The following is a 23832-nucleotide window of genomic DNA, read 5'->3' on the forward strand; positions in this document are numbered from 1 at the left end:
TTATTCCACGGCAAATGTATACTAAGCATTTACCATAGCTTGTTTGCCATATACGTTTTAATATTCTTAATCTCTGGGCACATAAACCTCACATATACAATGCACTGCTTTGACTGCGTTTTATTACACGTTGCTATGCTTTTCCTACGGTAAACTTTTGTAAACCGTGAGCGACTGCTGCTTGTTCACAAAGGAGGAGTAGCAGCTTTTATTGAACTATTACTCTAAACGAATAAAGCAGCTGTCAGAAAGACACAAACAATCAACAGTACATAATCCTCCAGTGTTCAGTGGGGTATCAAAAACGTTACCCGCACTTATATTAGACACAAATACTGTCACCGCTACGACAGATTCTCTTTTGATGTACAAAAGAACGCCAGTGCCAGCACCAGTTTACTATTCTGCTTTGAAGACCGCCCTAAACCCAGAGACGTCACAGAGCTTCCTTGTTGTATGCTACACATTCAAATCGATCACTAGCTCAGTACCTTCCATCACACACAGGCAAGGTCAGCGACTAGGACCATAAGGATACACTGCTTGTACTAAGGTACCGTGTGATGATTTTTTTTCTTCTTCTCGTTACATCATGTATTATTTATCTGCCAATTACTGGATGAACTACAAACGCATAATAGTGCTTGCTTGGGCTGCTGTAGTATTCAAAGCTTTGTGTGTTGGCATGCATCAGTTCTAAATGTATTATTACTAATAAAATATTGAAAAATATGAAAGGCAGTCCTAGGCATAACATAATACAATGTCGGCATTATTCGGTACACCTGTGTAGTGCTTAATTAAATAGTAGACATGATTGCTAAATTACATGCAAATACAGTGTATGTGTTCGTCCTAATTGTCTCACACGAATGATCGACACATTTCTTACAATGATGTAGTGTATACTGTAGAACAGAACATTATATATTATTGAATTCGATGGGAATTTACCGGATTCATCTGTACGTCATTGTTCAATACTGAGGATGCTACTAGTCAGGTGAAGATCACGAATGTGTTTTATCTTATACTATAATGCAGGCTCTAGGCTCATCCCTTAACAACTGGGAAATACTGCTTCTGGGAATAAAAGGCAGCCCACGTTTACAGACTGAAGGGAGGAGTCTATTATGCAAATACACGTATGTCGTCACAGGGGCAGCTTCGTTTTCAGTGTGCTGGTTCGACAGAGAACGAGATGGAATGGTTTCTGTCCTGCAGCTATTGGTGTTCAAGTGTACCATAGCATCAGCATCAGCATGGGCTACTTGGCTTGAATGAAATCATTGGTCACATAATTGGAAAGGAGTTTCCATACAAAATCTGTACATGTTTGTGATGTGAACGTGAGTTAGAATTGTACATATTATTTCTGTAGAATGGGGCTTGGTATAATAAATACTTTAGGGCACTCTTCCCTCGATTTTTGTGTTTGCATGTTTTAAACTTTCTCCACATGATATACTTTTTTTTTTTTTTTTGTAGTACAGTTAGAGAGATGCTGTTGTTGAATAATACATTACGAGAGTTAAAAAAAAAAAAAAAAAAACCCTGTGTAACCCACTGACACCCCCACACATGCCAGCTTGTTCACCAGTTCTGAAGAGCTCAACACACAGGTGTAGTGTTTTCTGTTAGATACACTAGGATCTTCAGCACTATAATAGTAAATAGTATCACACACATAGTAAAAACCTGACAAGAAATGCAACTCTAAAACAAGCTCTTGCTTTCTGTGTATTTTTCCTGATTTCTTTGTTACGTTTGATATATTTTATAGCCATATATTTTTGATTAAGCTCTTTTTTTTTCAATGGAGAATAATTGTAACATAAGAACATAAGAACATAAGAAAGTTTACAAACGAGAGGAGGCCATTCGGCCCATCTTGCTCGTTTGGTTGTTAGTAGCTTATTGATCCTAGAATCTTATCAAGCCACTTCTTGAAGGATCCCAGGGTGTCAGCTTCAACAACATTACTGGGGAGTTGATTCCAGACCCTCACAATTCTCTGTGTAAAAAAGTGCCTCCTATTTTCTGTTCTGAATGCCCCTTTGTCTAATCTCCATTTGTGACCCCTGGTCCTTGTTTCTTTTTTCAGGCTGAAAAAGTCCCTTGGGTTGACATTGTCAATACCTTTTAGAATTTTGAATGCTTGAATTAGGTCGCCACATAGTCTTCTTTGTTCAAGACTGAACAGATTCAATTCTTTTAGCCTGTCTGCATATGACATGCCTTTTAAGCCCGGAATAATTCTGGTTTCTCTTCTTTGCACTCTTTCTAGAGCAGCAATATCTTTTTTATAGCGAGGTGACCAGAACTGCACACAATATTCAAGATGCGGTCTTACTAGTGCATTGTACAGTTTTAACATTACTTCCCTTCATTTAAATTCAACACTTTTCACAATGTATCCGAGCATCTTGTTAGCCTTTTTTATAGCTTCCCCACATTGTCTAGATGAAGACATTTCTGAGTCAACAAAAACTCCTAGGTCTTTTTCATAGATTCCTTCTCCAATTTCAGTATCTCCCATATGATATTTATAATGTACATTTTTATTTCCTGTGTGCAGTACCTTACACTTTTCTCTATTAAATGTCATTTGCCATGGGTCTGCCCAGTTCTGAATCTTGTCTAGATCATTTTGAATGACCTTTGCTGCTGCAACAGTGTTTGCCACTCCTCCTACTTTTGTGTCGTCTGCAAATTTAACAAGTTTGCTTACTATACCAGAATCTAAATCATTAATGTAGATTAGGAATAGCAGAGGACCTAATACTGATCCCTGTGGTACACCACTGGTTACCACACTCCATTCTGAGGTTTTTCCTCTAATAAGTACTTTCTGTTTTCTACATGTTAAGCACTGTAGAATCCATGTACATGTGTCTCCTTGAATCCCTACTGTGTTCAGTTTGAGAATTAATCTTTTGTGCAGGACTTTGTCAAAAGCTTTCTGGTAATCTAAATAAACCATGTCATATGCTTTGCAATTATCCATGATTGATGATGCATCCTCAAAAAAATCAAGCAAGTTAGTTAGACATGATCTCCCTTTCCTAAAATCATGTTGACTGTCTCCCAGGACCCTGTTACCATATAGGTAATTTTCCATTTTGGATCTTATTACAGTTTCCATAAGTTTGCATATAATAGAAGTCAGGCTTACTGGTCTGTAGTTACCTGGTTCAGTTTTGTTTCCCTTTTTGTGGATAGGTATTACGTTTGCAATTTTCCAGTCTGTCGGTACCACCCCTGTGTCAAGAGTCTGCTGCATGATCTTGGTTAACGGTTTGTAAATTACTTCTTTCATTTCACCTCAGTTATGCTAAAGTTATTTAAAACTGTATAGGAACTGGATGACATGTGGGGCATGTTGTCAGTATCTTCCTTTGTAAAAACTTGTGAAAAGTAATCATTTAATATATTTGCTATTTCTTCATCTACGATTTGCCATTTGTATCTCTTAAACATTTAATCTCCTCTTTGAATGTTCGCTTGCTGTTGTACTATTGGAAAAACATTTTGGAATTGGTTTTAGCTCCCTTAGCAATGTTCATTTCTATTTCTCTCTTGGCCTTTCTAACTTCCTTTTTGACTTGCATTTGCAGTTCCGTGTACTCTTTCTGCGTACTTTCTTTTTGGTCCTTTTTTAATGCTCTGTAAAGTGCCTTTTTTCGCTGAATATTTTTTTTAATTGATCTATTAAACCATTTTGGCCATTTAGTTTTACATTTAGATTTGTCTACTTTAGGGATGTAATTGTTTTGCGCCTCTAGTACTACATTTTTGAAGAACAGCTATCCTTTTTCTGTGGGTGTTTTCTCTATTTTACTCCAATCTACTTCTGTTAGTTTCTGTTTCATACCTTCATAGTTTGCTTTTCTAAAATTGTAAACCTTAGCTTTAGTCATTACTTTTGGGGTTTTAAAAAACACTTCAAATGAGACCATGTTGTGGTCTGAGTTTGCCAGTGGTTCTCTGACCTCTGTTTTAGTTATTCTATCTTCGTTATTTGAAAAGACTAAATCAAGGCATGCCTCCCGTCTAGTCGGTGCCTTGACAAATTGTGTTAGGAAGCAGTCATTTGTCATTTCCACCATTTCTATTTCATCCTTCGTGTTACCCACCGGGTTTTCCCATTTTATTTGGGGGAAGTTGAAATCCCTCATTAGTACGGCTTCTCCTTTGCTACACGCATTTCTAATGTCATTGTATAACAGATTATTGTGCTCACCGTCTGAATCTGGCGGTCTATAGCATGCTGCTATTATTATGCCCTTTGAATTTTTGTCCGTTATTCTGACCCATATTGATTCAGTTTTGTTTTCTTTGTCCAGGTTTAACACCTGGGCTTCAAGACTGTTTCTTATGTATAGCGCTACCCCTCCTCCTCTTCTGTCCTGCCTGTCTTTCCTATACAGTGTATACTCACAAATATTATATTCGTCCCCATCACTCTCAGACAACCACGTTTCTGTAACACCTATCACATCATAGTTACCTGTTAGTGCAGTAGCTTCAAGTTCTAGAATTTTGTTTCTGATACTTCTAGCATTTAGATAAATACATTTAATGGTTGTCTTACCTGAGTTGTTGTTCTTATTTTGATGCTGTCTCCCTTCTGTTTTTTTGTTGATTTCCCCCGGGTACAACTCTGGTACGTAGTTTCACACTACGCTGGATTGTGACCCAGGTCCGGACCCAGGTAGGAGTGTCAGTGGGAAACAAGTTTGTTACCCGAATCAAATTAGACTGCTGATTTTACAATCTACATGGTTCCAAAGGTTCAATAGACTATCCAAAGCACGGGTGGAGCAGGACTTTCCTATTACAATGATTCTGATCTGTATTGTTGCTCTTTGCATGTGACAAACAGTTTAGAGTTCCATGTGTTCTTCTGCAAGCCATATTCCTTTATTTTCTCTAAATTATTTCAAATTATTCACCATCAGATTTACAGCCTGTTTCCAGAGACCATAGCTTCAAACACTCCAGCATAATTTCTAATGTAAGTCAAGTGGCTTCCTACTTGTTTAACTTTAAAATGTACAGATCAGAATCAACAAACAAGAAACAAGAAAGTTCCCATTAAAGTAATAAATATGAGAATATATCAAAGAATGAAACCTAGAAACCTACACGAGGAATCCAAGTATACGAGCATAACCCGATAGCCAGTTATTCTGTAATGATTACGGCCTATATGCTATTGACTACAGCTACTGAACGCACTGAATAATCCTCCAGGGGTTTAGACAAAAGAAACAAGGCAGTAGATTTAAACTGTGTCAGATGGTGTTTATTTACAGGAATGTCTTCAGCTGTGTAGCCATCAAATGACCTCTAATAGCTATCGAATGCAACAAGCATCGCACAATTGAAGGTCAATTCTAGTTTAAGCAATCTTTTTCTATTCAATGTCAGCCTTCTATAGAAGTGGTTCCAACTGGCGTCTGGAGACCTTTAGCGGCTATGAGTTGGTTTCAAAGGGGCCACAGCGCATATAGGAATACTTTCTCTCTCTCTTAAATGAAAGCCCCTGTTTGGTTATTTTGAATGCAACTCTTGCTACCTTGATATCACGTCAATCATACATTTATTATCACCCAATGTCCACATAACAGTTGATGCCGAAAAGATGGTAATTGTAAGAAAAAATTACATTTCTGTGTACTAATTTGGTGGGGGTCCTCAGTCAGAAAGCCACATCTGAGGGGAGTAGGGGACTGTCAGCCAAGGGAGTTTGGGAACCCCAGTAGTGTGTATGGGAACTGAAAACATAAACATGGCAAATTATTTTGTACATTTTGTTTTCACAACCCATCCTACTAACTTATGGAAACCAGTACAACAGTAGCCCTAAGGTTCAGTTGGTTGACCAAGGGCTACACCTTCATCACGACGATGACTTTTTGTTAATATGATTTTGTGTTTAAACCAAAGAGAATACCTCACCGCTACTCCACGCGTTAGTCTCAAGTTCGATCCAAGGGCGTTCCGTCATGACCCATAGACCAACTCATACCATGCCATGCAGGCCTTCCACATCAAGGGAATTACACAGTACAATGACAGGCTCCAAAACCAGCACCAGTACTACCAGTATAGGGTCAAATGGAACCTGCCATGTTATTTTGGTTTATCAATTATCATGTCTTCATTAGCCGATCTAAAGCAATCAGAGTGCTACGTTTCATTAATTTCTGTGCAGAAATGCTTTTACACTGTACAAAACACAAACGTTCTATGAGCTCAGCGTTTTAACTTGCAATTCCATAGCAACATGAACACTACTTTGTACAACAGGAGAGAAAAGATTGTCAGTTTGATATTGTGGATTTTAATGTTGTTTGTGTAATGTCAGCTAAGGTAACTGGAATAGTGCCGTGTGACTTTCAGGAAGTAGATAAGGTAACGTCATAAAATGAATCTGCCAGCTATCTGCATATACTTTTTTAGCATATTTTTGAAGCTATGGTCAGCTCAATAGATACTGATAATGAACCATGCAATATCTCAAAGTTGAAAGGAGAAATATGTTGAAGACTTGTATATGGTTTGTTAATGGTGTACTTTGAAGGTCAACCAAAGGCTACTGCCAGCCAAGAGTCAAGAAGTCTTGCTGTTAATGGATAATGAGAGATATGATTTCAAAAGTCTCACTGCCAGCCATTATATGTAGAGTAACTTCATTACTACATCATGCTACTCCCAAGGACAACTGGCACTCAGCTATTAATGGCTATGGTCCTTCATCTATTCTGCAAAAGCAGACAGTAATGACTCTTGGAGTTCAGTTTTCCAGTGCAGACATTATTTAGAATGTTTTTGTAATTTAACCAAGCAGTGCTTGGTTAAAAGGGTAAACCCAAGACTTGAAGGACATTCTTAACTCATATTTTCAACAACTTTTAAAGCACACTGTGGTATACAATAGGAAACACATAGCAATATGTAGTATAGCAGGCATAACAAAATGTAATTCTCAGGCATGCAACAACCATGTAAATACACTGCAAAGCATAGTAAAACAGTGTGTTCACAGGTGTAATGTGGCAATTCCCTTCTTAGGAGTGTCCAAAATTTACAATAATTACTGCGATGGATCATGTACAAGAATTTTGAATTCTACTGGTGGCAAACTGTTTTGTACAAACTGTTTTGTCAAGCTACATCAGCTGCATTTAGACTCAGACAGCAATCAAAAATGAAAAAGCTTGTGGATAGTGCATTGCTTCAAAATGAAAAGGTAAAAAATAAATAAATAAATAATTCTGAAACAGCGACACATGACAGATTAATACTTTTTAAAAAAAAAAAAAAAAAAAAAAAACACACAAAAAAAGGAGAAAACCAACCCTTACCAGAATTTACACTTACTGCCACTGTAGTTCTTAACAGCACTGAGGAGGTGAATGTTTCCCCCAGATAAAAGCTATCAACCAAAATTAGTCTTTTCAAACCATCCTTATAAGACAAAACAACATTGGAATGTTGCTATGCTCTTGAAACAAGTGACTCTGCTGTTCAGACACAAACACAGCTGGTTATTACCGACAGGGGCACAACCTCTTAGTAAACTGCAGTATACAGGCTTTGACAATGCCACTTGTACATAAAGCCTTTATGTACAATGTAAGGTTAAAACTAGATTCTTTGCTTTCAGATCCTTCCTAAAAACTCACAGAGTGTGTCACTGGCAACACAAGATTTGTAGAATCAGTCAGATGTGTCTGAATATGGAGGAAGAGAAGGTGGTTTGAATGCTATTAAGTTATGGAAAGGGTGGTATCTTTTGCACATTTTAAAAATAACTATTTCAAGATATATCATAATTAAACATATAATAATAATAATAATAATAATAATAATAATAATAATAATAATAATAATAATAGCATTGTCACATGCAAAATTGTTAATTTTCTCTAAGAGTTATTATACAACAAACGTGTACATGTTTCTACGCCTCTGCGATCCCATCCTTGACTATGAAATTCCCTGCAGATCATTAATGGCACCTTAAAGTAGTGATAACCTAGGCTTGTGAACCCATGTGCTGGTAAATGTAAGAGATGCAGGGTTTTATTGAACTGATATAAATGGCGATTGATTTAAATACAGCCTCTAGCAAATATAAAACAGCAAACCTGCCATTCTACCTATCACACAAACTTAGAGATATTGGTATTGTCAAAATACCCTTCTTTTGATGATGACAGCGGTATTTAGATCTGTTAAGAATAATTTGAATACACACAGTATACATTCTTACTGTTGCTTTGCTTTGAATTACACATATTTGGTTCAAGGGTATTTCAACTTACGTTGTGCACGTTATCTATGCTCAATGCTAGAGTTAGACAAGGTCTTCTGGATCTATTTTGTTAGCTATAAAAGGAACACAGCCTAGACAACAGTCTCCGCTATTAAAAGGTCCTGGAAAGAGAGCGTGGAAACATTGCATACTGTTGCTGGGTTTATCAAGTGAGGGTACATTTCTAGGGCAGGACATTTACTGGAGAGCTTATCCAAACGTAAAATACCATTCATTTTTAAGCAGCTTATTATTGATAGCCTGGCAAAAGAATGTCTGATTCGCCACTTGTCTTGCATTTACAAAGTTCTGACAGCAGCTGATGGTACCATTATAGAAAATATGGTGCAGTAGCTGCATGCCGATCATTAGCTAGTCATGTTTTAACATAATCTTCAGGTTTCAACAATACCAGTGGAAGGGCCAAGTAATCTGATGAACAGAAGTGACGACGCTGCTGTCATAAAGAGAACAAGTTTTTTTGTTGCAGTGTATTTTTGTCATTCAATTCATACCACACGGTTCATTGATTGCAGATTGTATAATCTTCGTCTCTCAGACAAAAAGGTACCCAACCTGGGATCCGGCACAGATTAACTGCATATATATATATATATATATATATATATATATATATATATATATATATATATATATATATATATGTGTGTGTGTGTGTGTGTGTATATATAATTTTGTGTTATAATCAACATTGCTTAAGCAAGGCTTGGCACATTCTGCATATACAATACATGCTGCAGATGAGACTGTAAATAAAAAGGTTACATGTTTAACTAAAAACGGGTTTGCCAGATGACTGTTGTTGAACTGTATAGCTTTGCTGATCCCATCCATGTCAACTGCCAAATCACAAGTCCATATACCAAATATCCAGGTAACTGTTTCCTACCTGCTCCCACAGTCTACCGTGTTGGCTATCATGTTTGTTTACATTCCCATAGAACAGTTTCAGTGGCAGGCACTCCCTATGAACTAAACAACTTGTATGATTGTCATCACCAAGCTATACTGAAGCTCATAGAAGTAAACCTCACGACAAGTCACATAAAAAATGAACTAATTTTCTTATCAGTCTTATCAGATAACAACCTCATTCAATATTTTTATTTTACAGCATATTGGTCACGTTTTGAAATTAGCCCTTTTTAAGAACTCTTTATAGCAGTGTTCCTACTGTAATCCATTAATGAAGTCTGGAAATGATGCCAAAGGTAAATGTGTCTAGGTTTTTAAAGAGTTGTTAAAGTAACAGTTGAAGCTGTGATCAGCAACACTTTATAGATAAGACTACTTATAAATATTTAACATACATTTAATTTTTTTTTTTTTTTTTTTGCTGAATTAAACAGGGTTTGATGATTTTCATTCAACTACAAAGATACATATTGAGAATACTCACATGCTTTTTACTTACATCCTCGGACGATGTCCAAGCTGAGCAAAACAGCGGATGTACAACCATTCAGTACAATCTAGCACTTCTGTTGATATTCTCACCAAAGCACTGTCCTCTTTCAGTAACATTACAGCAATCGCATGTTTAGTGACTGTTCTTTTCTATTTCTGTTTCTATTCTCAATCCAATATTCTCCAGTAAAAGTAAAATAAAATAAATAATGCACATGAGATGAATAGTTATTATTATTATTATTATTATTATTATTATTATTATTATTATTATTTATTAAAATAACAAACAAACGTAGTCACACACACACACACACACACACACACACACACACACACACACACACACACACACACACACACACAGCGCCTGTTGTGCATTATTTTTTAATTAGTATGTTAGTATGATGACAAGTGCTGTTTTATAATCGCTTTATGAAACTCCAGGGTGTTGTGTACTTAAGTATCACAGCGGCTGTGGGGTTATGAGGCATGGCGCAGTGTCATACCATACCCAAGAATCTACTACTGTATGAAAGGAACTGAGCCAAGAAACCATGGGTTCCAAGCCAGCTCATTCACTGACTGACTGTGTGTGACCTTGGTTTAGCGACCTTCATCAAAGCTGTTTAGGAGGATAGCATCAATAGCAACACCCCACTGTAACTAGGGAAAAACTGTCAGGGTGATAATTTTGCAGATGTGTTGATGTGTCCTTGAAATCATATTTCTTAAAGGATATAGTAGTTACCTGTCCTGCTTCTATCATTAATGAGAAAAGGTACAGCACAGGCTCATTATCTGATTAAGGGAAAGTCAGTCAACATTCAGGTACAGTACATTAAGTGTGCTTCAGTAGATTTAATAATGGACAGGGGCAGTCACCTGTAACATGATTGTGATTGGATGCAAGGAGTACACACCTACTGCCCACCAGACCCAGGCATGTGCTTTACACACTGTCTAATTATAGTCATTTATAATGTAGACTCAATTATCGTGTTGGATTGCACTGTGTGTGTCTAATTTCATCTGGTATTCATGAGTCAGAGAATCCACAAAGCCAAGCCATCATGTGATTGAGTAATGCCAGACCCATTCCCCACAGCTCAAGAGATCCGGTGGTTCAGTGGGCATCCTCTGATCCGAAGGCAGCTTGCTTTTTCACCCAGGAACTTGAGTTATCGATCTCTGAAGGGCAAAGGGCAGCCATGTAAGTATCCACCTTTGAAGCCATTGGGCATCTGGCCAGGAGGGTTTGCTGTAGCGTGATGAGGAGAAACATTCCCTGCCAGTTCTGCCTCCATAACCCACGGGAGCACCAGAGCCAGTGCATGCAGAATGCATGCAGGTCTTTTCTTAAGTATATTCCATCTGGATTGGAATTAAAAACAAATGTTGAGTTTGTGTGTTAATTTGCTTAACAGTACAGTTTGTGGTAAATAAAGAAAATAAGAATAATTATTGTTTTTTGTTTTTATTGTAAGACCAAGTTTTTGTATAGTAGTTCAAAGTAACATTGCAGTTAACATGTAAGGTTGCAATTAATGCATAGTGTGCATCTTTTTAAATCCAAGCCAAGAAAAACGAGTGTCTTCAAAAATGTGAAATGGTTTTTTTTAAGGGGGCATTTTAATAAATGCTTGCAAAAAAAAAAAAATAATGTTTTTAAAACACGTAGCGTGCATATTTTAAAATGCATGACAAGACAAATGTGTGCCGGAAATAAGACTTTCAAAGATATGATTTAGCTCGTTCAGACAAACAAGTGTAATCAAAGATATTCTTATTAAAGTAAAAATCATTTAGCTCAGCTTGAGCAGCCAGAACCATTATCACCCAAACTGAATGTGATGACATAATATTAAGAAACACCCTTCACAGCGTTAACCTATATTTAAAGTTTCTAACATGAGACGGTACCGCAAATACTACTAGCAGTAGTTTGAGAACTTCAAACAACATGTACTGATTGCTTCAATAAGCATGTGTCAAACAGTCTTTTAAAAATGTGCCCGATCAAACTACCTCCATGCAACTGCATTTGATTGACCCTGCGTGCAGCAGCTCTCCCTAAAGGGGGAATGTTGGTTGTACGATCAAATGGCAGCGTTTCCATCTGCCACATGGACTGATTTGAGAGTGATTTTTAAAATCGGTCCTGTTTGTCTCCATTAGTAACATAACAAAATGGGTTGGCAGCATTTGAACTCTGAAGGAGTAAGTCATCCAATGATCCCCTATATTCAAATGTCAAGCCTTAAAATAATAACTGGAAATATGTACTGTAACCAAGGGTCATGGCAATATTGGCCATCTTTATTTCAACATACCATAATATCTTTGAACTTCCATTTAATGTCCAAGTTGCTGACTGAAGATAAAACAGCAGCAGTTTCAGATATTAAATGTGATGATGTCACATGCTGCTGTCAAACTAAAAGATCCATGTTTCTTTTTCTTAATGGTTCATATTGCATTGGCTCGCTGGAAAATAAAACCTTTTTTCATGACGGTTAATTTGAAGTAACACAATAACTTAGGAGAAGTTATTTGTAGTTGTGGTGTAATATAGGAAACTGCCATTAATACTTGGTACTTCTGGAAGAACTGATGTTTGTCCATCGAGATCATTTCCAATTCATACTTAAACACAAGAAGGATTTTTAAAAAAATGGTCTCCAGTTGTGAATAGCAGTGTGACAATAACATTAACTGGCCTGTGCAGACAGCTCGGAAGTGTCGAATATTTAGGGGTAGTTGGATTAGTGTAATCAGATCTGGTGAAGGAGGTTCGATAGAGGCTGTAGTGGATGATATATTGATGTATTCAGCTGCTGAATTCTGCTAGTGCCTTTCCATCCCATTCATCTTACAATGTTCTTGTTATCTTATCTCCTCAAGTGCATCTCCTGGTACAACCACTATGATATCTACAGAAATGTTGTATTTATTTATTCATTTATTTATCCATGTATTTATTTGATTCAATAACAGGCAGGGGCAGTCACCTGTAACGGGATTGTGACTGGATGCAAGGAACACACTGTTGCTATACCTATAGCTATTTCATATTCCTTTGTTTGAAAAACCTCACACACCAAGTGCCACATAAGAAAAAACAAAAAGACTAAAATAGGATACATTTCTCAAATAGAAAAAATGTTTTCACAAAGACTTATTGTGTGAGCATAAAATCTGTTTTGTTTTTTTCCTATTTTCTTTAAAAATGTATACAGCATTTTTAAATACTATTTTTAGAAGTTTTTGTCTCTAATGAAACATAAATGATAAATTACCACTATTTTTCTATCCAATTTGACTGCTGCCTCAGCACTTACTGAGCAGAAAAATGTATGATCAATGGACGACCTCTGTTCCCGCTGTCCTAGCAATTTCACCTGCCTTAACTAAGCAACAGTTGTTACAAAGTTGATGAACCCTGAAATCACAGGCCCAGCAATAGAGAAATCTGCCTGGACTTGTCTGGCGCCTGACCTATATGAGATTTAGAAGCTTGATGAGGCAAACTATTCTCAACCGCAGAGTCAAGGAAGCACGCCTTTACAATTTTACATGTCACTCAAAGCCTTCATATGTTTAAGTAAAATCAATATCAGTCGAAAAGCAGCTTCAGTAACCACAGATTTCTGCTCTGTTGCTTGAGTTAACAACGGCTCCTGATAATTTAGGGAATCTTTCAGTTTCTTTACTTGTTCTTTTCTATGTAGATCGCAATGATAATGCCTTAATAAATTACAAAAAAAAATAAATGTTTATTTTTTCAGATTAACAATATATGGCAGTAGCTGATGTTCTTTCAGATGGTCGACAACACAGTAAAACAACTCTTATGAAAGAACTCACCACTGCTTACTGTATGCATACTGTGCATCTTTTTTTAAATGAAAGTTTGGTGTGCAACTTGTATGCATATTAAAATTAGAATGTATTATTATTTGTAAGTATTTAAAATATTTTTAATATTGGCGACAGCTGCAGCTACTAATGTGTTTCTAAAACATCCCACACCACTTTTTAAAGCTGCTTGTTTCTAAACTTTATGTAATACATATTTTATTTTGGTTTCTAAGTGCTTATTATATGTTTAATAGACAGTATTATATCTGCAGAATACACCTGCCCTGTAATTTAATTACATAATAACATTTGTTTCGTACCATCTGGTTAAATGTGGTTTTGAGATTGCCAGTTAGTAACCATTTTAGATTTTCTCTGCAACAGTTGATTTAATTGTGTGTTTCTGCTAGATGTGATAAACATTAAATGTATCAGACTGGGCCGCTGTTCTGCTGGGGATGAACTACTTAGTTGCTTATGTAGAAAAACACAAGAAAATCAATCACAATATTATTGCCAGATTGTCTTTTTATCTCCTGTTTCTGTGAAATGGCCTTTAAAGCATTGGAAATGATGAGATTTTTGCTGTAAAAAAAAAAAAAAAAAAAAAAAAAAAAAGATAAAAATGCTTTATTGAAAAAAAAAATAAGAATATGTGAATCAAACTTTTCAACTTGTTGCATCGACACAAGTAATGAATCAACAATCACTGTAGTTTTTCGAAGATACCAACACAAGGTGAATATTGTCTGCCTTTTGTGTGAGAAACATTAAGGAGGCAAGCACAGTGTACATACAGTATGTGCTGAAAGCGTAGCCACTCTTTTTGCCTACTCAACAAGTGCATTTACTGAGGTATTCCTTTGGTTTAATGTTGCATGTATTAGACAGCAGTGAAAGTGGCTTTGCTGGCAATTTAAACATTTTGAACCTCTAATGTAAATGTACCTTTTCCGTGTTTTGCTTTCCTTCCATTCTGCTTATTAAAGCTAGATGTTCTATCTGAAAGTTCTGCGATCATCTACCGTGTGGTACAGCAGTGCCCTGCAAAGGAGATTCTAACCATGTAAACATTTCCAAACAATGCACAAGTCAGGTTTGCCTCATTAACTTCTTACCGTTAGTAATTAAATGTGCATATCTACACAAATAAATGAACAAGAAAGCTGCACGTTATCACTGGTAGAAATATTTAAATATGTCTTTCCAGATTTTAAAATTAATTAGCTAATTTAAATTTTAAAGGTGAATTTCTCTCCCTAAATGAAAACTACGTGCAAACTCAAACTGCCTGTTAGGTATGACCACCTTGCTAGACAGTATTACCAGTTTTGGTACCTATCCCTATACTGTTCTACTTAAGTACATTTCCTGTTGAGTATGTTGCATATTTTAGTTCACCAGACAGATTGCTAAATTGGTATTATTTTGGCTTAGCCATGCTGACAAGAGATATACATCAGCAGACAGATGAAAATGTGCTTCAGTGTGTTCTCCAGGTGCTGATTACCTGCTGTTGGGCAGGTCTAGGCTGTGTTTTCATTGGATTACTCCTCCCCTGTGTGCTTCTGTGAAGTGTATGTGTCAAGCTCTTGAGAGCCACTCGTGCTTTATGTGATAAATTATTGGTTATGACTCAAGCGACTAACTGAAACTGCCCCACACTGAGCAGGAAACAAACTATAAGCACTTACCATCCTGACTGAGCAGCTGTGCCCTTCCACAGGTTAAGCTTTTTAATATGCATATACACATGTGCTGTACACATAGAGACTGCACATATACCTATATACTCAATGATGATGTTCTGCATTTAAAATTATACTTATGATTTATTTTGTTTTTGTTCCAGCTAAGAGACTGTCAAGAAGGTCCTAAGATGCCACCACCTACAGGAGGTCCCGCAACTGTCACTCCACCAGATGGGGAATGGGGGTGGGCTGTGGTTTTTGGAGCTTTCATCTCGATTGGATTCTCCTATGCATTCCCGAAAGCCATTACAGTATTCTTCAAAGAGATACAAGAGATCTTCCATACTTCATACAGCCAGATAGCATGGATATCTTCTATCATGTTAGCCGTCATGTATGCAGGAGGTAAGAATGCAACACGCTTACAAGACTATTCTTTATCATTTGCAACATTTCAGTTTATTATTATCCTTTTTGTTTATATTAGTACAATTCAGAACCACAGTTCTATGGGGGAAATGCAGCACACATACTGTATACAATATTAGTTTAAAGCTAAACTGTGGCCCTCAGCCTTTTTTATTTAGCTTGTTGATTTATAGGTAGTCTTTAATATTACCTATATATATATATATATATATATATATATATATATATATATATATATATATATATATATATATATATATATATATACAGTACTGTGCAAAAGTTTTAGGCAGGTGTGAAAAAATGCTGTCAAAAATAGACATGTTAATAGTTTATATTTATCAATTAACAAAATGCAAAGTGAGTGAACAGAAGAAAAATCTAAATCAAATCCATATTTGGTGTGACCGCCCTTTGCCTTCAAAACAGCATCAATTCTTCTAGGTACACTTGCAGACAGTTTTTGAAGGAACTCGGCAGGCAGGTTGACCCAAACATCTTGGAGAACTAACCACAGTTCTTCTGTGGATTTAGGCAGCCTTAGTTGCTTCTCTCTCTTCATGTAATCCCAGACAGACTCGATGATGTTGAGATCAGGGCTCTGTGGGGGCCATACCATCACTTCCAGGACTCCTTGTTCTTCTTTACGCTGAAGATAGTTCTTAATGACTTTCACTGTATGTTTGGGGTCGTTGTCATGCTGCAGAATAAATTTGGGGCAAATCAGATGCCTCCCTGATGGTATTGCATGATGGATAAGTATCTGCCTGTACTGCTCAGCACTGAGGAGACCATTAATTCTGACCAAATCCCCAACTCCATTTGCAGAAATGCAGCCCCAAACTTGCAAGGAACCTCCACCATGCTTCACTGTTGCCTGCAGACACTCATTCGTGTATGCTCTCCAGCCCTTCGGCGAACAAACTGCCTTCTGCTACAGCCAAATATTTCAAATTTTGACTCATCAGTCCAGAGCACCTGCTGCCATTTTTCTGCACCCCAGTTCCTGTGTTTTGTGCATAGTTGAGTCTCTTGGCCTTGATGTGCCGTGTGGTGGTTGGGCTTGCTGCCAGAAATTTCCTCCCCAGTTTCGGTCTTGGAATTACTTTGCACCAGACTATCCTGACAAGCTTCCCAGTTCCTGCTGAAGAGAAGCATCCCCATAACATGATGTGCCGCCACCATGCTTGACAGTTCTGACCACAAAACCCACAAAACCTTTTTCCACATCTCGGCAGTATCATCTACATGCGTTTTCGCAAACTCAGTACATGCTTTATAATAAGAAGACTGACTCCCATCTCAGACACAGAATTTTGCAGATCTGTCAAGGTCATTGTTGGCTTCAGAGTCCTGCTTGCCCGGCTGCTCAGTTTGGGAGGGCGACCTGATCTGGGTAGTGTCTGGGTGGTATGATGTATCTTCCACTTAATGATGGACTTCACTGCTGACAGGGATAATCGGCGCCTTTGAAATTTTCTTGTACCGTTCTCCTGGTTTGTGCCTCTACCACTTTAGAACTGACTTGTTTCGAAAGCTCATTTGTCTTCATGGTTGCTTTGTTGGATCACTGTGAGTTGCAGCTTGAAATTGCCAACAAAAATGTGAAAACTTTGCAGGGGAGTGAATACTTCTGCAAACTAGTGTGTGTGTGTGTGTGTGTGTGTGTGTGTGTGTGTGTGTGTGTGTGTGTGTGTGTGTGTGTGTGTGTATGTATATAAACACGGCTTGGAACAATATTGGTTAAACAGCATCACATGACCATGCGTATATGTAGCGTATACCATGGCTTGGTTACTAATGAGCCGCTTCACACTGAATAAATCACTACTCACCACTGCATTCTCAATTCCGTGACAAACTGCCATTTTATTAGTTATTAGTTACAAAACCACTGCCAAAAATGAGTGGCATTTCACTTATTTCCTTTAATATATTTGGGGATGAAAATCCACATAACTGGTACACCAACACCAACTTTCTGAGTGAAGACAGCAGTCAAAAAATAAATAAATAAATAGGTGCACCAGCAAGCACAGACACAACAGTTGATGAGGAACAGCTAAATGAAATAGAAGAAAACAAAGACTGAAAAAAATAAAAATGCAGCATGGTCTGGTTAATGTACTTAAAGAAAAAAAATATGGACATTCATTTTATGGCAGTAAATCCAAAAACATCTCAACAACATAAGGGAATTTTATGCCAGTGCAAGAAGTTAAACTAAGGACCAGTATTCAGTCTCCAATTTTATAACGCTGAGTGGGACTAAACACATATCTTTAACAGTAAAGTACATATATATATATATATATATATATATATATATATATATATATATATATATATATATATATATATATATATATATATAGATAGATAGATAGATAGATAGATAGATAGATATATATATATAGATAGACACACACATACAGTGCCTTGCAAAAGTATTCAGACCCCTGACCAATTCTCTCATATTACTGAATTACAAATGGTACATTGAAATTTTGTTCTGTTTGATATTTTATTTTTAAACACTGAAACTCAGAATCAATTATTGTAAGGTGACATTGGTTTTATGTTGGGAAATATTTTTAAGAAAAATAAAAAACTGAAATATCTTGCTTGCATAAGTATTCAACCCCTGTGCTGTGGAAGCTCCCAGTTTGCACCGATGAAAGAAATTGCCCTAACGAGGACACAATTACCTTACCATTGGCCTCCACCTGTGAACCATTAAAGTTGCTGTCACATTTTCTGGATAAAAACCCCACTGTTGAAGGATCATTGGTAAGGCTGTGAATCTGAAGGAAAATGAAGACCAAAGAGCATTCTACAGAAGTTAGAGATAAAGTAATACAAATGCATAGATTAGGGAAAGGGTACAAAATAATATCCAAGTGTTTGGATATCCCAGTGAGCACAGTTGGATCAATAATCAGGAAGTGGAAGCTGCATCACACCACCCAGGCACTGCCAAGAAAAGGCTGTCCCTCAAAACTCAGCGCTCAAACAAGAAGGAGACTTGTGAGAGAAGCCACAGAGAGGCCAACAATCACTTTGAAGGAGCTACAGAGTTCAGTGGCTGGGAGTGGAGTAATGGTGCACCAGTCAACCATATCAAGAGCTCTGCATAACACTGGCCTGTATGGGAGGGTGACAAGAAAGAAGCCGTTACTCAAAAAGTACCATCTGAAAGCACGTCTGGAGTTTGCCAGAAAGCATGAGAGTGACCCAGCTGCGATGTGGGAAAATGTTTTGTGGTCAGATGAGACCAAGATAGAGCTTTTTGGCCAAAACTCAAAGCGCTATGTGTGGCGCAAACCTAACACTGCCCATGCCTCAAGACACACCATCGCTACAGTGAAGTATGGTGCTGGCAGCATCATGCTGTGGGGATGCTTCTCATCAGCAGGGACTGGGCATCTTGTTACAATTGAAGGAAGAATGGATGGAGCAAAATACAGGAAAATACTGCAAGAGAATCTGCTTCAGTCCGCAAAAAAACTGAAGCTTGGGAGGAAATTCACTTTTCAGCAGGACAATGATCCCAAGCACAAGGCCAAAGCAACATTGGAGTGGCTTAAGAACAAAAAGGTGAATGTCCTACAGTGGCCCAGTCAAAGTCCTGATCTCAATCCCATTGAATCTGTGGCACTATTTGAAAATTGCGGTCCACAAGCGTCGTCCAACCAACCTGAACAACCTGGAGCAAATCTGCCAAGATGAATGGGCCAAAATCACACCGACACTGTGTGCAAAGCTGGTACATACTTACCCCAAAAGACTCAAAGCTGTTATTGCAGCGAAAGGTGGCTCTACCAAATATTAATGTGTGGGGGTTGAAATCTTATGCAAGCAAGATATTTCAGTTTTTTATTTTTCTTAAAAATATTTCTCAACATAAAACCAATGTCACCTTACAATAATTGATTTTGAGTTTAAGTGTTTTTAAAAAAAATATCGAACAGGATGAAATTTCAATGTACCATTTGTAATTCAGTAATATGAGAGAATTGGTCAGGGGTCTGAATACTTTTGCAAGGTGCTATATATATATATATATATAGGATGTGCATCTTGTTTTTTGTGTTTATCATTATTCTTTTTCTAAGTATTTTAACATTGTGTTTTTAATTCTGTTACCATCGTTCAGAGTAAGGAAATCAAATGCAAATAATGGGGTTAGTAGGCACCTTTTCTCTCCTGCAAGGTCATTGAAACCATGACAGTATTTGTGTCTGTTCGAAGCACTCAGTGGGATCAATTATAAATATGGAAATACTACAGTTCCTTAACAGCAGCAGGTGTTTCCTCTCAGGGGTGATTTTACAGTGGAATTAGGTAGACCAGTGCTATGTTTAAATCATTAAAATAGATCCCAATGTAATATATTGGCATTCACTCAAATACAGGTATAACTCAAGAAACAAGAGCAGTGCATATGGTCTGTGCTGGGAATTTGTTTTATAAAATACCACAGTGCTGTGATAATGTTTGCATTACTGAACAGTGTTCAAACAATTTCTTCAGCACTGTTACAGATATAAGTTCAATGTTTAATCCCACCAGGGAGCCAAACTAAAAACAATTGGAATTACACTGGCCACCTGTTTTTTAATGATCAAGAGGAATAATTATGTTATCAATCAAAGTAAAGCTTACACTTTATAAATCTCGATAGTGTGACTTTTAATAGTCTGGTTCACATTTTTGTGGATTTTACATTAATCAGCCCATGTTATATGTACTACAATCTTTTTTTATAGCGGCTCCTATTGACCACTTGGTGACATCACTCTAAAACTCCAAGATAATCAGAATTTGTCAGGTATTCCTGTATCTGATCTAAAGAGTACAACACAAACTGTACAGTAGTGGTGCACCAATAATCAGTAGTAGTCTATCGGCATGGCACCGATATAAAGGGAAAAAAAGAAATCAGATATCGGCAGTTTTTGTTATTTTAGCCGATAATGTACTCCGATATTCATTCTTGAATTTTTTCCAGCACAGAATTTAATGTTTGGTCAGGTGCGCTTCATTGTGACGCAAGAACACTGGGACAGTCATTTTCTTTGCAGTGCTGTGTAACGTGCGACTAGCCTGCAGTAAACGCGTCTTAAAAGAGAGGTGTTACATTTTATATATATATATATATATATATATATATATATATATATATATATATATATATATATATATATATATATATATATATATATAGCTGAATTGTGTGCAGCAGAACAGACTTGATGCTACATTAAATCTAACGATGAACTGCGAGTAGAATATTATTCTGATGCTTTTTTTTTTAAATCATTTTACTTGATGCTTTTTATTTTAACAATGAAGGTTGAATCTTAAATCCAACTTTAAGTTTTATTGTCAAATTCAAATATAATATTATACTAATAATAATGAATAATAATAATTATTATTATTAATATAATAACTTGCTTAACAAAACTTGCTTAGTCTGCATTGGGTGTAGGGGTATTCAGCGACATTTTGAAGAAGACATTGATTACTGTGCTTTCTTTTGTTAAGTAATCAAATTCAAGTTGACTGAGTTTTGTAATCAGAATTGTTTTTTTTAATTTTTTTTATTAAGTGAACAATTTAAGTTGTGCTGCATTTAGCAGTGTATGCTTAAAATAAGAATTAAACAAAAGTTGTTGTAGGTGACACTGCGTAGACTACATTTTTCTTTTCCACTGTACAGTATAGGTAGGAGTGATAATACGCAATGTTTGACAGCAAGTGACTTTAAAAGTTAATGTCACATTATATATTTTTATATAATGTTATTTTTGTGTGACTATGTTGTAAAACAAATCTATAAATTGCTGTCAAACACACAATGTAATACTACGCTATTCCTTGTATTAATGCCTGTTCATTTTTGTCATAAATACAAGAAGTAAACGATATGTGTTAATTTTTTAACATTTATAATTATAAAACAGTTTAAATATAGGCCCTGCATGTCTTGTTCTAGCAGTTTACAATAGCTTACCTGCACTATCTATTATTATCTGTTTCGGCCGGAATGGGTATATAACCGTCAGCTATCGATATGTATGCAGCGCCATTGGTGCCAAAACTATCCAGCTGTTAGTTTGTCAATTTCTTTGTCAATTCGTTTATCAATTCGTGAATTTGTCAATTCGTGAATTGGTCAATTTAATACGAAAGGAACTGCAAATTTCCAATCAACCTGACAAACGACCAGGCAAACTTCCAACTGTCAATCTCGCACTGTGCCGAAAACACTGCAAACTTTCTAGCCAATGGGTGCACACACTAATATTTTAATCAATGAAAGTCCAGCCTCACTTAAAACTGCTTCAGCCAATAATATTTAGAAGGGTGTTTCAAAAGATATTCTATTCAACAAGACATTCGACTCTGCTGATTTTCAATGGAGACTTCCGTCTCACAGCACGTAAAGCATTGTGGTATATAGAGAGTTAGGCAAAAAAATTATATGGAGAGTTAATGTGGGCGTAAGAAATGTTGCTGGTTTTCGCCATTGATTAAAATATCAGTGTGTGGCTAGGAAGGTTGCAGTGTTTTCGGCACAGTGCGAGATTGACAGTTGAAGATTGAAGTTTGTCTAGTTGTTGGGAAGTTTGTCTGGTTGATTGTAAATTTGCAGTTCCTTTTGTATTAATGAATTGACAAATTAATTAATGAATTATTAGATGAATTAACAAATATGTTTATGAATTTCTGTATGAATTGACAAATTTATGGACGAATTGCTGGACAAAATGACAAATTCACGAATTGACAAACTAATGGACAAACAAATTGACAAACTAATGGCTGGATAGTTTTGGCACAAATGGCTCTCCATAGGTATCGGCCAAGTAAATCTTTGTTGTTAGGTTATAAACATAATGTTATGGTAACATTAATTAAACAAATGCATCCATGTATTACTTAAATAACCCTGCAGGAAAAATTCAGGCCCCTCTTTCGAAAAACAAAACAATTTCAAAAACTGGTCACCATACTAACCCTGTCACAAGACAGATTGGGAAAAAAAAAACAAATAAATAAATATCATAATTAAAAAAAAAAAAAAAAAAAAAGCTTCCTCTTGAAATTGCAGCTGTTCTGAGTGCTCCTTCTGTCTGTTGTTTAATTAGCCAGCTTGAAGCCATCAGTTGTGAAATCTACAGTATACTGCAAGTATAGCCCAAGGTGAATGTGAGCATGTGAAATACAGAGCAACAGCTGGAAGCAACTCAGTGTCATTTGAGGACCAGCGGTGTGGAACAGTTTGCCAGATGCTTGCACATCAGTCTTCTATACCTGATCATTTATGTGTTTATCCATTAGCTGATTAGAATTATTTCATTTCTTACCTGTATGCAATTCTAAGTCTTATTGACCAACTTCAAAGACATTGATTAAAACCAAAATATGTGTCGTGTGTACGCTTTTAGGCCAACAGCAAAACAAATCAATAGTCTGCAAGTTTAATTATCTACAGATACATTCTGATTCTGCACTTCAAATCTTTTTAAATTAGCTTTCTGGTACACAAGCATTTAACATTAGATTTGCACTGGTGTCATCTTTTTGCAGTTAGACCCAATAGTTTGTAATTTACATGTTACCATACTTTATCATTTTCCTGTTTCAAGCTGGTTACTAGCAGTCTGCATTAGAACACGATGTCAGGCCATCTGTTCAAACATCTGGAATATCTCTTGATCTATGCGTCTAAAAAAAAAAAAACAGCTCCAGCTGATCAATGAAATGCTTCCAAAACAGATACTGATTTTATTTGTCCTCCAAAAACAAATTGAGATCTGTGTGAGAATTTAAGAAATTAATCCATGCAGCACAGTTCTATACCTCAAACATTTTAGACAATCGCATTTCTCTGAAGTCGGTTTCAGTAAGGCTATCGCCTTCCACACCAACATATTTGGTGACTGGTGCTCTGCATTTTTTTTTATAGTACCATGCCATAAAAGGCAATAAAAGATGAGTGAGGGTTGGAATGAAAAATATAATTTAGCCCAGGGTTCAGTCAGGAGGAAAGAAAAGCATTCAGAAATCAATAGCATGCATTGCAGT

At 36.6% G+C, this 23832-nt stretch overlaps 1 protein-coding gene across 2 annotated transcripts in view; it reads left to right on the plus strand.

The window, feature by feature from the left end:
- The first annotated feature begins 453 nt into the window (after nt 1-453).
- LOC121319993 (monocarboxylate transporter 2-like) overlaps nt 454-23832 on the plus strand; it is a 38294-nt gene continuing 14915 nt past the window's right edge. Inside the window, exons 1-3 of one of the 2 annotated variants that reach the window (XM_041258038.1) lie at nt 455-553; nt 10863-10967; nt 15468-15711. In XM_041258038.1, the coding sequence (XP_041113972.1) occupies nt 15495-15711 (217 nt within the window). In that variant the 5' untranslated portion in view covers nt 455-553; nt 10863-10967; nt 15468-15494. Of the gene's footprint in view, nt 554-10862; nt 10968-15467; nt 15712-23832 lie in introns of both variants that reach the window. The other variant, XM_041258039.1, reaches the window with a different exon arrangement.

Source organism: Polyodon spathula, chromosome 8, assembly GCF_017654505.1.
Source record: "Polyodon spathula isolate WHYD16114869_AA chromosome 8, ASM1765450v1, whole genome shotgun sequence".
NCBI classification, from domain to species: domain Eukaryota; kingdom Metazoa; phylum Chordata; class Actinopteri; order Acipenseriformes; family Polyodontidae; genus Polyodon; species Polyodon spathula.